A 15,371-nucleotide genomic window follows, 5' to 3' on the forward strand; every position below is an offset into this window, starting at 1 on the left:
AAAATTTCTCAGTCATCAGCTACCATGTGGCGAAGCAAAATTTTGTCACATATTAATGTACTAATAGTGGGGGGAAATTGTTTAGTCACAATTAAGATGGTAAATAGTGGCAAAATACAATTTTGCCACAACATTTTCTCACTGACCTTGAACCGTGTGGTGATATAATATTTTGTCACCGGTAGATGGCAAAACTGTGAGGAAATAAATATTTAGTCACAATTAACCTATTTATTAGTGACAAATTAATGTTTCATCACTAAATTCGCCACTGAAGGTGCATCCTATGGCGATATAGTAGTTTGCCACTAATAATCGACGCAATAGTGATGAAAATTAGTTTGGCCACTAATAACATGGGAATCAGTGACAAATTAAGATTTCGCCACCACATTTTATCACTGATGCTCGGTCTTCCTGTAGTGAAAGTACTCCGTACTACCTAGATTACACCAGAAAAAAACTAAAATAAAAAAATACGATATTATATCCAAACTCTTTCACCATTTTCTTCCTACCGTTTTTTTTCTTGATATAGCCAATGCTCACATCATTTCAGAAACAATAAAGAACATTGGCACTTACATCGTCAATATAGCATAGGTTGCAAACTCTGGACTCCGCATCGGCTGGCGTCAACCATAGAGGCGTGCACCACGGCATGGCCCGCTAAGCTCAAGGTTTATTGCGCCTTTGACCCCGTCGCTAAGAGCCTACACCTCGGCAACCTCCCTCGTCCTTGTTGTGCTTGTCAACACCCCTCATGTAAGAGGTATGGCCGCCCTGAGCTCAACGTCTTGTCGTCCGCCATCAACAAATTGTCGTCTCCCCTCCAACAGCATGGGCGTGAAGTAACTAGAAGAAGAGGAAGAAAGATTTTTTTTATTCGTTACGGTCGCATCGTAAGCCTACAATAGACTTGTCGGAAACTTATAGGATGAGTTTACAATAGCTAATGTGCATCACTGTTGCTATATTTGTTGTTTTATGCTACACTCTCCTTTCTAAATTATAAAAATAAGATGTTTTGTTTTTTCTAGATATATTGACTTTGGCTATATATATCTAAACAAATGTATCTGAGAAAGCAAAAAAACATCTTATACTAATTAGAATGGAGCAAGTGTTTTTTTAATACTGTGACTGCCCTTAGAGTCTAGAACTGTTTAGTCATGAGTTGTCAGATGACAAGTTTGACCAGCTAAGGAGGTTCCTCCTTGTTACCTCATACGTCGCTTGTTGGTTTCAGCCAGCCCAAACCAGCCGTCAACAGTGTTTTTCTCTCACAATAAACTAGCACCAGCCAGCCCAAACCAGCCCAGAAACCAACCAGCAGACAGGTCGATAAAATGTTCCGGATAAACAGTTTCTCCTTTATTATTAGTAGTAGAGGAAATTTCTCTAGCGGTCTTTAAACTTGTGTAAGTGTGCCATCCCGGACCCAAAACTCTCAAAACGCTTGTTTGGTCCCTAATCTCTTGTCAGGTCTCAATCCCATCCAAACTGGTATATTCCCTCTCTCTGCCCCCGTTTCCAGAGCTCCCTCCGTCATCTCTCTTCCCAAACAGAGCAGCGGCGCACGTTGGCATGTGGGCTGCGGCAGCGCGGCGAGCAGCGCTCTGCATGCGGGGGAGGGGGTTGTGGCAAGCAGCACGCGAGGGTGGCAGCGACGGCGCGCGTGCTCCTCGGCTCGATACCCGGCCATGCGCACGACAGAGGGAGAAGCCGAGCCTGAGCGTGGCCTAATCGAGGATGAAGATGACGGTGCTCCCCCGACCATCTTGAGGATAGCGACGCTATCCTTGCTGCGGATGTAAGACAGGAGCTGGGTGACCAAGTCAGAAGTGCATGTGAAGGAGAGAAGCACGATGGTGCTGTCGGCGAGCAAGCAGCTGCTTGTCAGCCTAACTGCTGAAGCCGGCTAACTGAACTCAAGTTCAGTTACGACCTTCTCTGTTTTTTAGAAAGGAATTACGACCTTCTCTGTTATTCAGCGATTTACTCCCAATTTTGTATGTAATCAACCTGATCGGCCTTAATAAAACTTATTCAATGGGCTATGATCTACAACATTGTTTTAAGAACTAAGGTCTAATTTTTACTGGTTTGGAAGATCTAAAGCCTCAAAGTTTGACAAAAATTCTGCATACCAAGCGTCAGTTTCAGAGTTGCAATTCAGTTTAGGAGGACAAACTGGAACGCGACATCCACGAGCGGCAGGAACACGAGGCCGAGGTCTGCAGGACCGGGGCGGCGAGCGGGCGTCAGGAGAGAGAGGATGGAGATGCGCCGGCAGCGGCACGGGCGACCTCTTCCAGCAGGGACGAATCCACGCGGTGAACTGGGCCTGCTGCTTCCCGATGAACGGCTCAACCAACCGCCAGGACGCCTCTGCGTCGTCCATCCCCAGCTTCCCCGGCGACGCCGTCCTCGTCGTACGGCCCGCTGCTGCGCCGCCGCTGGTCTTCTCCAACATGCCTCGCTGCTGGGGCTGGACGCCCACCACCGTCTTCACGTGCACCCACGAACACCTCTGGGCTCTGGCGGCTCCTCCTACCCGGTGGTCGGTGGTGGCAGCAGCGTTGGGCCCAGGAACGGGTACTGCAGGGCTTCAACGTCGTCGGAATTAGGCGAGCTGGATGGGTTCGCGGAGGAGGAGGTGTATGAGGCGGCTACGTCGAGTCGGAAGAGCACGGTGAGGCTGATCACGATGACGTTGGCATCGGCGGCTTGGGTGGGCATGCGCCGGCGTGGTGACAAGTCTGAGAGGAGGACGCGGGTACCGGGTCAAAGACCGTTTGGATGGGTAAACGAGACCCAACTCAAGTTTAGGACCTATATGACCGTTTTGTAAGTTTAGGGATCAGGATGACACACTCGTACAAGTTTAAGGATCGCCGGTGCAATTAACTCTTATTAGTACATACCACTAGCTACATAGTAGGCGTCGATCTTTACACGGGAGTACCTATCTGAACTACAGACCGTGACAATTTTCGCTGACGGACCAAATTAGCAACGGGTCGCTTTGTCCGAAAGGTGATGTTTGTACTTAACACACCCTGCCCAATCATCATCATAGTTGCCGCCGACTCCAATCTGAGCTTGGCTTCAAGCTCAGTCCCATGTCTCCACAGGTAGTTCAGAATTCAGATATGATACTGACACATGCATGTCACCAACACACCCTGCCCAATCATCATCGTTGTCGCCGCTGACCCGCCGCAGACTCCAAACTGACCTTGGCTTCGAGGTCAGTCCCATGTCTCCACGTGTAGTTGAGGCCAACGAGCAGCTCCGTCACGGCGGCCTCCGTCTTCCTCTGGTCCGCGAAGTGGAGCGTCTGCAGCAGCAGCACGGTGGCGCCGTCGCCGCCGGACGCGACGCTCCGCTGTTCGAAGTTCCTCTCGGCCTGCCACCGGACCATGTTGTGCGCGAGCGGCGCGAGCCACGCCAGGATCCTCCGCACCGTGTCCGACGACTCGGCGGCGAGCACGGGGTCGTCGCAGGGCGCGGCATGCGCCGGCCTGAGCCGCTCCCTGAGGGACGCCCGGACCCTGTCGGTGAGCATGCCGTACAGCGCATCCCTCTCGTCGGGGCAGATGTGGAGCGGCGACGCGGCGAGCTTCTCGATGAACATGATGAGGTTCGCGTAGTGCAGCGCCAGGGCCGCGGCGCCCAGGGACGACTCCGGCGGGTGCGTCACCACGTCGCGCGAGGAGGAGTGGAACACGGACGTCGTCGGTGTCGTCCATAGCCTCCTCCTCGCGTCGCCGCCGCCTGCCGCCGCCGCTTGGGAGTGGAAGCTGATGATGCCGCTGCCGCCGCTGAAGTCGTCGGCGGCGCTGCCGGCTGATGACACGTAGCTGAAGCTCAGCGGGAGATGAGCCGCGTCATCGGCGTGGATCCACCCGTCCCTGCCCGGAGACCTGCTGGGATCCATGACGACGCAGCCGATCAGGTGCTTGCCGGCTGCCGGCCACCTGAGGCTAAGCTGCTGCCTGAGGCTCTTGCTCCTGGACATGACGAACCGACGCGCGTCGCCAGCGCCGGTGGTGGTAACCTTGCCGGACCTTGCACGCAGCAGCATCTTCCGAGGAGCGTCGGCGGCGTCAGAAGGGTACACCATGGACTGGACGAACGAGGTGCCCCACGACAGGCGCGAGGCCCTGGAGTCGTCGTCCACGACCACGGAGGAAGAGGCGGAGAGGAGCAGGGCCACGGGCTCCAGGTCGAACACCTCGATGATCCTGGCCACGATGGTGAAGAGCGACCTGGCGAGCAGGCGCACGGCGTAGTCGAAGGTCCGCGCCCAGAGCGACGCCGCGCGGAGCCGCTCCACCTCCTGCCTCTGCCTGGCCACGCGGCGCGCGCACTCGGCCTGGCTGCTGCTCCCCGCCGTCGCCGCCGCAGCGCCCTTGGCGCCGCGGGTGCGCGGCCGGTGGTGGGCCTGCCGCCGCTGCTGCTGCTCGAGCTCGGCGAGCACGTCGAGCTCCTGGCACAGGTGCGCGGTGACAGCCACCAGGCGCTGCATCTTGCGCGCCTTCCGGTCCATCTTCTTGGCCGCGGCGTACCGCAGCCCGTGCGGGTCTCCGTCTGCGCCGCCGCGCTTGACGAGCGCGGCGAAGAGGGCGTCGAAGCGGCGGAGCAGCGGGTCGGCGCAGCGCGCGGAGAGGCGGGACACGTCGCGGGCGAGGTCGCGGCAGGCCGCTGCCATTTCGGCGAGCGCGAGCGCCAGGAGCGCGGCGTCGTCGTCGGCCACGAGCCGCCGCACGCCCTCGAGCCGGATACCTTCCCCGCGGAGCCGCGCGAGGTGGTCGGCGTCCAGCGCGCGCCACAGCCGCGCGGCGCGCGACATGAGCGCCGCCACCTCGAGGGCCAGCACGCCCACCTTCTCCCCGCCGCCCCTCAGCTTCCGCATCCCCTCCCTTCCCCGCGCGCGCGCTCGGAGTGGTTCGCTGGGCTATGTTTATGTAAGGACGCGTCGCGCGTGGCTTCGGCCGTGGGGTGGGGGGACTGGCTGGGGGTCAAAAGGCGTCTGCCTGCCTGCGCGCCAACGGATTTGGTGGTGGTGGTGGACTGGATTCTGGTGGGGTGGGCGAGGAGGAGCATAGGAAAGCTACAGCGGCGTTGGCATCGGTAGTGTCACGGGGTGGGCAGTGGGCAGTGTGGTGGCGAGTGGGTGGGAGTTGAAACCGAGCGCGGCGGCATCGCATCGCCAGGGGATTATTCGGCGCTTCGGGAACGGCGATGGGTAAGTTGGCAGGCGGGTTTCTGCGGGATTCCGCGGGTCGGGAGGGGCGTCGTCCGGGTGCAGGCTGACAGGCTCCGCGGCCCGGCGTGTCTCCGTGCGGGTGTCGCGGCTCGGGGGCGTCGCCGGCGCGCGCGGCCGCGATGGGTGGCTATATTCTGAGCTGGTCATTTTGGGAGCCTCTGTGTTGTCCACGCGTCACGACTCACGAGCTCGCGCCCCACGGCAGGTACGACGTCGCGTGGTTTCCATGGAGCCGGATTCCCGAGTGACGGAGTCACGCGCCGGCACGAGAAACGATCCAGTCCATCGTACAAGCCACACAATAAGGTTGGACTTGCCGGCATTAAGCAGCTACCATCCAGTCCAGACGGCTAGCTGCCATCCAGGCCGCGGAGCTTCTCAACACCAGCGTTCGAATCGTTTGTCAGGATTCGTACTTCCGGATGAGGGAGCTAGGGAAGCTTCTCCTCAATCTTCTGGAGCAATTCCTGTTCGAGAATCTACTCTGCCTCATGGGATTGAAGGTGGATTAACCCATTCTGATCCTATTTGGCCATCTATTTCAGAGAGTTTGCGATTCGGCAAGGGTGTCCCGCGTGGATTAACCATGATTCCAGCTCAATTTCAGGATTGGGAAGTGGGTTCATCGGGTTATCATCCGTCGACCAAAGGGGGGGAAACTGGCTCATAAATTGCGAGTGGAGGATGAAATTAAGCGGAATTTGTTTGTTGATTCTGATCGTCATATGGAGGAACTTGCTCAAGTGCCTTCAGCAGCAAATGTAATGGCTTCGATATGCAAAGTAACGGTTGTGTTCTCTTCTAAAAGCTTCTAGCTACAGTACCAACTAGAGATGATGCAGCCCTTAGGTTGTGTTTGGATTGGAGGAATTTTTAAGGAATCATGGAGGAATATATTCTATGAAAAGGTTTGTTTGTTTTTGTTTTTTTTATGCAAAGGAATCGTGATTTGCTTTGCTTAGGAATTGCTTGCTTCCATGTGCAAAATGGAGGAAAAAAAAGCATCCACCCAAATCTCTTGGATTATTAACTTCACGAAGTCCAAGGCAAAAGCAGAAGCTATGTGTGTTTGCCATGCATGCCTCAACGTCGTGTGTGAGTTAAGTGTGAAGGAAAGAATACTTAACCATACTCACTTCATGGTGCCGAGGTCATCTGCATGTTTTCAAATTCCTTTGATTCAAATACCTATTTGTATATGTTTTCTACTCCATCCGTTCCAAATTATAAGTCACTTTGACTTTTTCGACACATACAATTTGTTATGTATCTAGATATAATATGTATGTCTAGACACATAACAAATTAGATGTATCAAAAAAAAAATCAAAGCGTAGTAATTTTTTTGTTTCATCTGTTTTGCCACTTGCAACCTACCTGATTCTTGCAGTTTTCTCTATTCCTATGTTTTGCAATGAGTTAAATGCACCAGAGATCAATTAACTTATGAGGAGGTTTCAGTTGAGTCCATCAACTTCCAAAGTGGCTTTTTTGGTCCATAAACTTTTAAAATGGTTCATTGTAGTCCATACATATTTATTTAACCTTAAATTCAAAGCACATTTGTAGAAAACCCCTTCCCGCACCATGTCACGTTCGCACGCATCATGAAGCCGCCCGTGCCCGCTCCCTTCCTTTCTGTCGCTTTTCCTCGTTCCGTCGTCCACCACCGCGGGAGCCAAGCAAAGCCAAATCGCCCAGTCTCGGATGCCCTCGCGCCTGCGTCAGCAGGCCCCACTGCAAGCGATGGCAAGCGCGGCGGTTTGACCGCGCGGACGGAGCCCCGACGCCTCGCTTCGAGAAGCTTCCGAGCCGCGCCACCTGCTCCACCACTCGGATGATCGCCACGTCGCGTCGCCCGTCTCATCAAGCGGCGCGGACACCGGCGCCTCCTGCGGAACCCTAGCCCCAGCGCTATAAAGCCCCCTCGGCCAGCCTCGCCCTCACCCTCTTCTCCCTGCCCGTCGCCACCAACTCTTCCTCGCTCCACTGCTCTGTCCTCTGCGGAGCCACGAACGCCTCAGCCTCGGCCCAGCGCGTCCAGAGCCGCCGGAGTTGAGGGCAGGACCCCGTGGTCGACCTCACCCTCGACGGGAAGCCACGGCCTCGATCACGACTCCAAGCTCCGTGCGGCGCCCTTCTCTCGTCGCGTCCGAAGCCCAACGCGGCAACTACGACCTCACCCCGGCCTCGCCTTTCTCACCTCGCCGCCGCCCGTGGACGAATCTACGCCGAGCAGGCCGGAGCAAAACCTGACCCAGCACCGCGAGACCACCCCGACATCGTCATGGCCTCGCCCTGAGAAACCACCGGTGAGCCCTCCCTCTCCAAAGGCGCCTCCTTTCTCATGTTCACGCTGTTATCCCACGCCTGACCTGCCCTGGCCCTCGACGCCGTCAAGTTGCTTCTGAAATCTTCCAGCAGTCTGCGCCGAGGAACAACGAGCCTCCCTGGAACGCCTTCACCTCGACGTTGTGACCACGATCGGAAATGTCACCACGCCAGGCACCACCGTCCACCACGACGTCGCACATGGACCTCGCCACCACGTCAATGTCCTCGCCGCAGCCACCTCGACCTCGACCACCGTCTGCAGGTTGTCTGCACGCTCTGAACCGCGAGCCCGGCCACCATCTACACTGCGTCCCCGCCCCCTCCGCCAAGTTGCATCCTTGACACCGACCCGGATGCCACTGGTCCTCTCCGGTGCCACACCAACCCGGAGCCCCGTGACCATGACAGGATACGCACGCCAGCGCTCACGTTCTGCCCGCGTCGAGCCCGATCTACACCACGCGACCATCCGGCGCCAAGCCCGTTGGTGAGCACCCCCAAAGACCCTTCCTTTTTCATGTCATCGCTTTGCCTGCTTGCCCGGCCATGGGGCCGCTTTACCCCCAAATCTAACTGTCACGGCCACTTCCCAAATCGTCGGCATCCACGGCCCGCACGACGTCGCCGACGCCGCATGCTGAGGGGAGCCATGCGGATCGCAAAGATGCCTTCCCCAAGCCTCTGGTGAGCCCAACCGAAGCCACCAGCAGGGAAGCAGTAGTGCAGGCACTGCAGGTCGCAGGAGCCGCCCGTTGTGGCCGCTCCATGGTCACCGCCCACTGCGGCTGCCCCTTGCCCGCCGCCTGCCGTGGGTGCCCGCCAAAGCTGCCCGCCACGGCCGCCTGCCGATTTGCCGAAGCAGCTGCTCGCCACGTCCACCGGTTGCACATGACCTGTCCGTGCCTGCCTATGCGCAGTGCGCGCGCGCCGCCCGGTGGCTGGAGCAGAGCCGCGCCTCACCGGCCTTGCCGCGTCCCCGCCCTGGCTCCTAGGATGCCTCTACCACGGCCTCACCTTGCCCGGCAGTGCCCGCGCCCGCGCCCCCCGCTCCTGCATCTTGCTTGGAGCTCGGAGACGAAGCGACGTGACTCGCGTCGACCCCGCGTCCGCCTTGTCCGCCCTACGCCAGTGAGCGCGACGTTCGCCTGGGGCACGTGCGCAGAGAGCCATGCATGCACCTGCATGCGTGTGGGAAGGGGTTTTCTACAAATGTGCTTTGAATTTAAGGTTAAATAAATAGGTATGGACTGCAGTGAACCATTTTAAAAGTTTATGGACCCAAAAAGTCACTTTGAAAGTTGATGGATCTAACTGAAACCTCCTCACAAGTTAATGGATCTCTGGTGCATTTAACTCTTTTGCAATCTTCAATCGAACCGTCACACCAAGCCCAACATCACCTTTTCCTCCATTTTTAAGGTCATTACTGTGGCTCTGCACTTCTGCGTTAATGGCGATGAGATCTAAGGCCGCCTCGTGAGCAACGGAAGGTGATGCGTGGTAGTGTTGTTTTCAGGGACTGGTTGTGTTGTTGTTAGAGTTTTACAAAGCAGAGCAACTGAGCAATGGATGCGCATCGTCGTGGTCAAGCTATGTTGCCTATTGAGTGAGGTAATACACCTTTGGCCGCGTTCTCGTTGTCGTCGTTTCTCCCGTGCCCGATCGAATCTGTTCATCGTTCCATTGGACGGAGCGCGGCCAGGAGCGCTTGTCATGGCAATGCGCATTGTGTTTGAGCTTGTAAACTCTTCTACCTGATTACAGCGGCGGATGCAATTTTAGAGGAGGCTAAACAAAAAATGCGACAGTCTCTTCTCTTCTCTCCTCTCTACTCTCTGTCTCTACTCCATTACACTCTGTCATCTATCTATCTATCTTCTAATATTCTAATATAATATTAAGGATCTATCTAGGCAACAACTAATGTTTACATTGTCTTATTACTATATTTACAATAGTTTCTTCAGTGTAATTTATTGGACAGAGTTATGTAATTTGAGGATAACATAACTTCTATTTCTATATATGACAATTTTTTCAAAAAAAATTACAAATTTGTTCTATAGATTATAGATATCAGAGAAATATGTATCAAATTGTTCGTAAATTTTAGAATAAGTTTTCCACGTATTGCGGTGGGTCCTACCCTCTCAACCTTATAACCTCCACGACGTGGAGTGATGGCTTTAATAAATTAGACCCCACGTTGAAGATTTTTTTGGCACCACGCTTCAAAGACACAGCGTGGGAGCGATGCCGCATCACTAGCGGATCCCACGTGATATTAATTAAAAAAAAAACAACAACAAAGCCGACGCTCTCTTCCTTGCAGGCTCTCCCTCTCTTCCCTCCATTAAAAAACAAAGATAGCACCAGCGCAACGACTTGCACCGCTCTCGATTTCCCCGGAACCAGCACCGCACGCTGTAGCGTTGGAAGTAGCGCTTAAACCTTCTCGCAACCACTCAAGGCATACGCCTTCCGTGAACCGCGCACGCCCGATGGCACAGCGGCCTTCCCAGCTCCGGCGGCCCTGTGTTGTCCAAGCGTCATGAGGTCACGCCCCACGGCACCTGCTACGTCGTGTGATTCCGATGGAGCGGGACGCACGCAGCAGCTAGCGCCGTTTAATTAATTAAACTAAACACACGCGTAGGACGCCGCCGCAGGTGCTGTCACACGCGTCGGACGCCGGCCGGAGATACGGAGGAGCGGAACCGTACAAGCCACGGGAAAAAGGTTGGAGTTGCCGGCAGTTAAGCACCTATTATCAGTCCAGACGGCTAGCTGCCAACATATGCATGTCTTCGAGACGGTACCCAACAGAACGTCGTATGGTTGCAGGATCGGTCAAGGAATCGAGACAATAAAAAACATTCAACAATCAATCAAGCGTGCCCTGACTGCTGTCAAAGGGTTCAGTGAGGATTTACAGATTTTGGTCGTGGGCAGATCCGGTGGGCTGTCCGGGTATGCCAAGGCATACCCTAAGCCTAGCCCAACAAGAGACGCTTGTCAAAGTCTTGTCCATGTTATGAACGACGTATAAGAATATGAAGTAAAGAATCAAGCCACAGAGGAGACACACGATCGAAAACCCCTCCGATGTGAAGGGGAAAAACCACGGGCACCAGCCAGCAACAATCTTACTATCTCAAGAGTTTTGGGTTACACGCCTATGGCGGCTTACAAGAGAATCAAGTCTACACGAAACCCTAGCAAGGGTGTATATACCGTACCGTACCGCGGGGGGCTCCGCCCCCCGCACCTCCCCCCGAACACAGGGGCGAGACCCGATGGGCCGACTTCAGACTCCGCTACGCTCCGGCCCAAGCCTCCGACGACGGGCCTCCGCTTCGCTCCGTCAGAAGCCCGGCCTATATCCTGGAGTGAATTTGGAACAACTCCAACAAACTCCACCTTGCGACAAATTCATCTTGTATCATAAATCAACCCTTCATCCTAAACATAACAAAGATAGAAAACCACTGGTGCCAACAATAGTCTCTTGGACTATCCAATTAAACCAACTAAGCTTGAGCACAGCTCAAACTTAGCAACAGGAACAGGTTTTGTCATCATATCAGCAGGATTATCATGAGTACTAATCTTGCATACCTTCAGCTTACCTTCTTCAATCACATCACGCACAAAATGATACTTGATATCTATGTGTTTAGTTCTCTCATGGAACATCTGATCTTTAGTGAGGTAAATTGCACTTTGACTGTCACAGTGCAAACTTATGCAAGATTCAACTCCACAAAGCTCAGCGTACAAACCTTTCAGCCAAATTAATTCTTTACACGCTTCACAAATAGCCATATATTCTGCTTCAGTAGTAGACAAAGCAACAACTGACTGTAAAGTAGCCCTCCAACTCACAGCACAACTGCCAACAGTAAACACATAACCTGTAAGTGATCTTCGCCTGTCCAGATCAGCAGCATAATCAGAATCCACATAGCCAATAAGACCCTTATCAGTTCTTCCAAACTTTAAACAGGAATCTGTTGTGCCTCTGAGGTACCTGAAAATCCACTGAACTGCCCTCCAATGTTCTTTGCCAGGATTAGACATATATCTACTAACAAGACTCATAGCATATGACAAATCTGGACGAGAGCAAACCATGGCATACATCAAAGACCCAACAGCACTAGAATAAGGAACCCTTGATATGTATTCAATCTCTGCATCTGTACTAGGACACTGAGTAGCTGACAACTTAAAGTGAGGTGCAATAGGGGTACTAACAACCTTAGCATTTTGCATGTTGAAACGCTGAAGAACTTTCTTGATATAATTTTATTGACTAAGAAATAGCAAACCAGATTTTCTGTCTCTACTAATTTCCATACCAAGAATTTTCTTAGCACTACCAAGATCTTTCATATCAAAACCACTACTCAATATCTTCTTTAACTTAGTGATTTCAATCTTGCTCTTGGCAGCAATCAGCATATCATCAACATATAACAGCAAATATATAGGTGATCCATTAACATGCTTGATGTAAACACAGCTATCATACTTAGATCTTTTAAAACTGTGTGCTAACATAAATGAATCAAACCTCTTGTTCCACTGACGAGGGGACTGTTTCAAACCATACAAGGATCTCTTCAACTTGCACACATATTTTTCCTTGCCAGGCACTATGAACCCTTCTGGTTGGTCCATGTATATGTCCTCCTCAAGCTCTCCATGCAAAAACGTAGTCTTCACATCTAACTGCTCAAGCTCAAGATCATGTGAAGCAACAATACTAAGGAAAGTACGAATTGAACTGTGTTTTACCACTGGAGAGAACACATCATTGTAGTCAACACCTGGAATTTGACTGTAGCCTTTAGCAACTAACCTTGCCTTATACTTTGGAGGCTCGCTTGGAGATAAACCCTCCTTTCTCTTGAAGATCCATTTACAGCTGATGGTCTTCTTATTCTTAGGCAAAGGTACAATCTCCCATGTACTGTTCTTCTCAAGAGACTGCATCTCCTCATGCATAGCAGAAATCCAATTCTCAGTATCACCACAACGAATAGCTTCTTTATAGGTTGCTGGCTCATGAATATTCTCCACCTGTTCAGCACAACTCAAAGCATAGTAAGACAAATTACACTCTTCAATAAGACGCTTAGGAGGTGTAATTATCCTTTTTGACTTGCGTTGAGCAATAGGTAAATCCTCCTCTAACTGCAAAATAGGAGGAGTTTGCTGAACATCATCATGAGCATCATCCTCAGCAACATCATTATCATGGTCACCATGCTCATCAACAGGCTCCACCTGCACACCTGTATCATCATCAACATGCTCCACCTGCATGCGCATATGCTGCAGCTCTTTTTCTGGAACATGATCTGAGGGCAAACTGTCAATAAACATCACAGATTCATTGAAAACAACACTCCTGCTCATAAAAGTCTTTCCTATTTCAGGATTCCATAATTTATAGCCTTTGACTCCCGAACTATAACCAAGAAAAAGACACTTAACAGCTCTAGGCTCTAATTTTCCATTATCAACATGAGCATAAGCAGTGCATCCAAAAACTTTCAACTGTGAATAATCAGCAGGCGTACCAAACCATACCTTAATGGGAGTTCTTTTATTTAGTGGAATAGAAGGCGACCTGTTTATCAAGTAACAGGCAGTATTAGCAGCTTTAGCCCAAAAATGCTTGCTCATCCTGGCATTAGACAGCATGCAACGGGCCTTGGACATGATGGTTCTGTTCATGCGTTCGGCCACACCATTCTGTTGTGGAGTATGGGGTATGGTGTGATGCCTAACAATGCCTTCCGATCTGCAATAATCATTAAATTCACGCGAACAAAATTCTCCACCATTATCAGTACGAAGCAATTTTACCTTCCTTTCAGTTTGCCTTTCTATCATTACTTTCCAGTCCTTAAAAGCAGCAAAAGTACCATCTTTCTATTTCAGAAAATAAGGCCAAACCCTTCTAGAGTAATCATCAATAATTGTAAACATGTAACGAGCACCACCAAATGAGGACTTACGGGAAGGACCCCATAAATCAGCATGAACATAATCAAGAGTACCTTTAGTGGTGTGAACAGAAGTGTTGAAATATACCCTTTTATGCTTCCCGAAAATACAATGCTCACAAAACTTTATTTTACTCGAAGTGCAGCCATCCAGCAGGTTTCTCTTCATCAATTCTGCCATACCATGGTGACTCATATGTCCCAAACGCATATGCCAAAGGTTAGTTTTACTAGGTTCATCATTAGTAACAGCAGCAACAGCGGAATCAGAACCAGGTAAAGTACACCCTCTAAGGACATATAACTTTGCAGAATTAAGATCACCTTTCAAGCAAACAAGAGAACCTTTTGATACCTTTAGAACGCCATCTGAACCGGAATATTTGTAACCTTCTGCATCAAGCGTGCTCAATGAGATAAGATTTCTGGACATCCCTGGTATATACCTGACGTTTTTCAGTGTGCGTGTCATGCCATCATCAGTCTTGATCTGAACTGATCCAATCCCCACAATGTCACACGGGTTATCATCTCCCATCCGCACAACATCCCCTTTCTGCACAGGCTTATACGAGCTAAACCAATTTCTGTTAGTGCAAATATGAAATGAACATGCGGAATCGAGAATCCATTCATCATGACCAGCAACACAACCAGCAAATACTACCAGACAATCTCCAGAATCATCATCAGACGCAGCAGCAGCAGCAACAGAGACCTTACCAGCCGACTTATTTTTCCTCTTCTCCTTATTCTGTACTTTTCTACAATCCTCAACATTATGATTTGTCAGCTTGCAATAAACACAGAACTTTTTATTACCATGCGGCTTGGACTTTGAACGGCCTCTCCTTTCGTAGTTCTTTCTACCATCATTGCCATCATTGGAGGACCTGTTTTCAGTTCTGCCTCTCACATGCAAAGCATCGCCCTTGGAGGACGACGTCCCGTCATTCTGCACCATGCCTCTCATCTTCTCCCTAGACTGGAGAGCCTCATAAACTTCCTTTAGGGTTAGTTCATCACGGCTCAAAAGTATGGTGTCATGAAAATTTGCATACGAATTTGGCAAAGAACATAGCAGCAAAAGATCTAAGTCCTCATCATCATACTTCACCTCCATCGACACTAGGTCGGCGACGATCTTCTTGAATTCAGCGATGTGGCTCATCACTGAATCCTCCTCCTTCATCTTCAGGGTGAACAGCTTCATCTTCATCTGCATCTTACTGGTTAGATCCTTGGACATACAGATCGATTCCAGTTTCAGCCATAGTTCTGCAGCAGTTTTCTCTTTCAGACACTCCTGCAAAATATCATTATGAAGATGCAACTGAATTAGGGCGAGCGCCTTCTGATCCTTGCGGATCTCTTCTGGAGTCCACTCGGCCTTCCTTTTTCCGAAACTATCCAGCGCCTCATCATAGTCATGAGTCTGCGCCAGAATCCCCCGCATCTTGACTTGCCATAGCGAGAACCGCGTGTCGTAGTTCAGCAGCGGAAGATCGAACTTCATCGACATCGTCATGAACCCTAACAGCAACCAAAGCTCCGGTACCACTTGTTATGAACGACGTATAAGAATATGAAGTAAAGAATCAAGCCACAGAGGAGACACACGATTTAACGTGAAAAACCCCTCCGATGTGAAGGGGAAAAACCACGGGCACCAGCCAGCAACAATCTCACTATCTCAAGAGTTTTGGGTTACACGCCTATGACGGCTTACAAGAGAATCAAGTCTC

General features: G+C 51.4%; 1 protein-coding gene across 1 annotated transcript; it reads right to left on the minus strand.

Moving 5' to 3' along the window:
• Nucleotides 1-2,899: 2,899 nt before the first annotated feature.
• LOC136504660 (uncharacterized) lies at nucleotides 2,900-4,942 on the minus strand. The gene has a single exon (XM_066499620.1). The coding sequence runs from the start codon at nucleotides 4,919-4,921 to the stop codon at nucleotides 3,200-3,202; it is 1,722 nt and encodes a 573-aa protein (XP_066355717.1). The 5' UTR covers nucleotides 4,922-4,942; the 3' UTR covers nucleotides 2,900-3,199.
• Between the last annotated feature and the right edge of the window lie 10,429 nt (nucleotides 4,943-15,371).

Source organism: Miscanthus floridulus, chromosome 14, assembly GCF_019320115.1.
Source record: "Miscanthus floridulus cultivar M001 chromosome 14, ASM1932011v1, whole genome shotgun sequence".
Lineage (NCBI taxonomy): Eukaryota > Viridiplantae > Streptophyta > Magnoliopsida > Poales > Poaceae > Miscanthus > Miscanthus floridulus.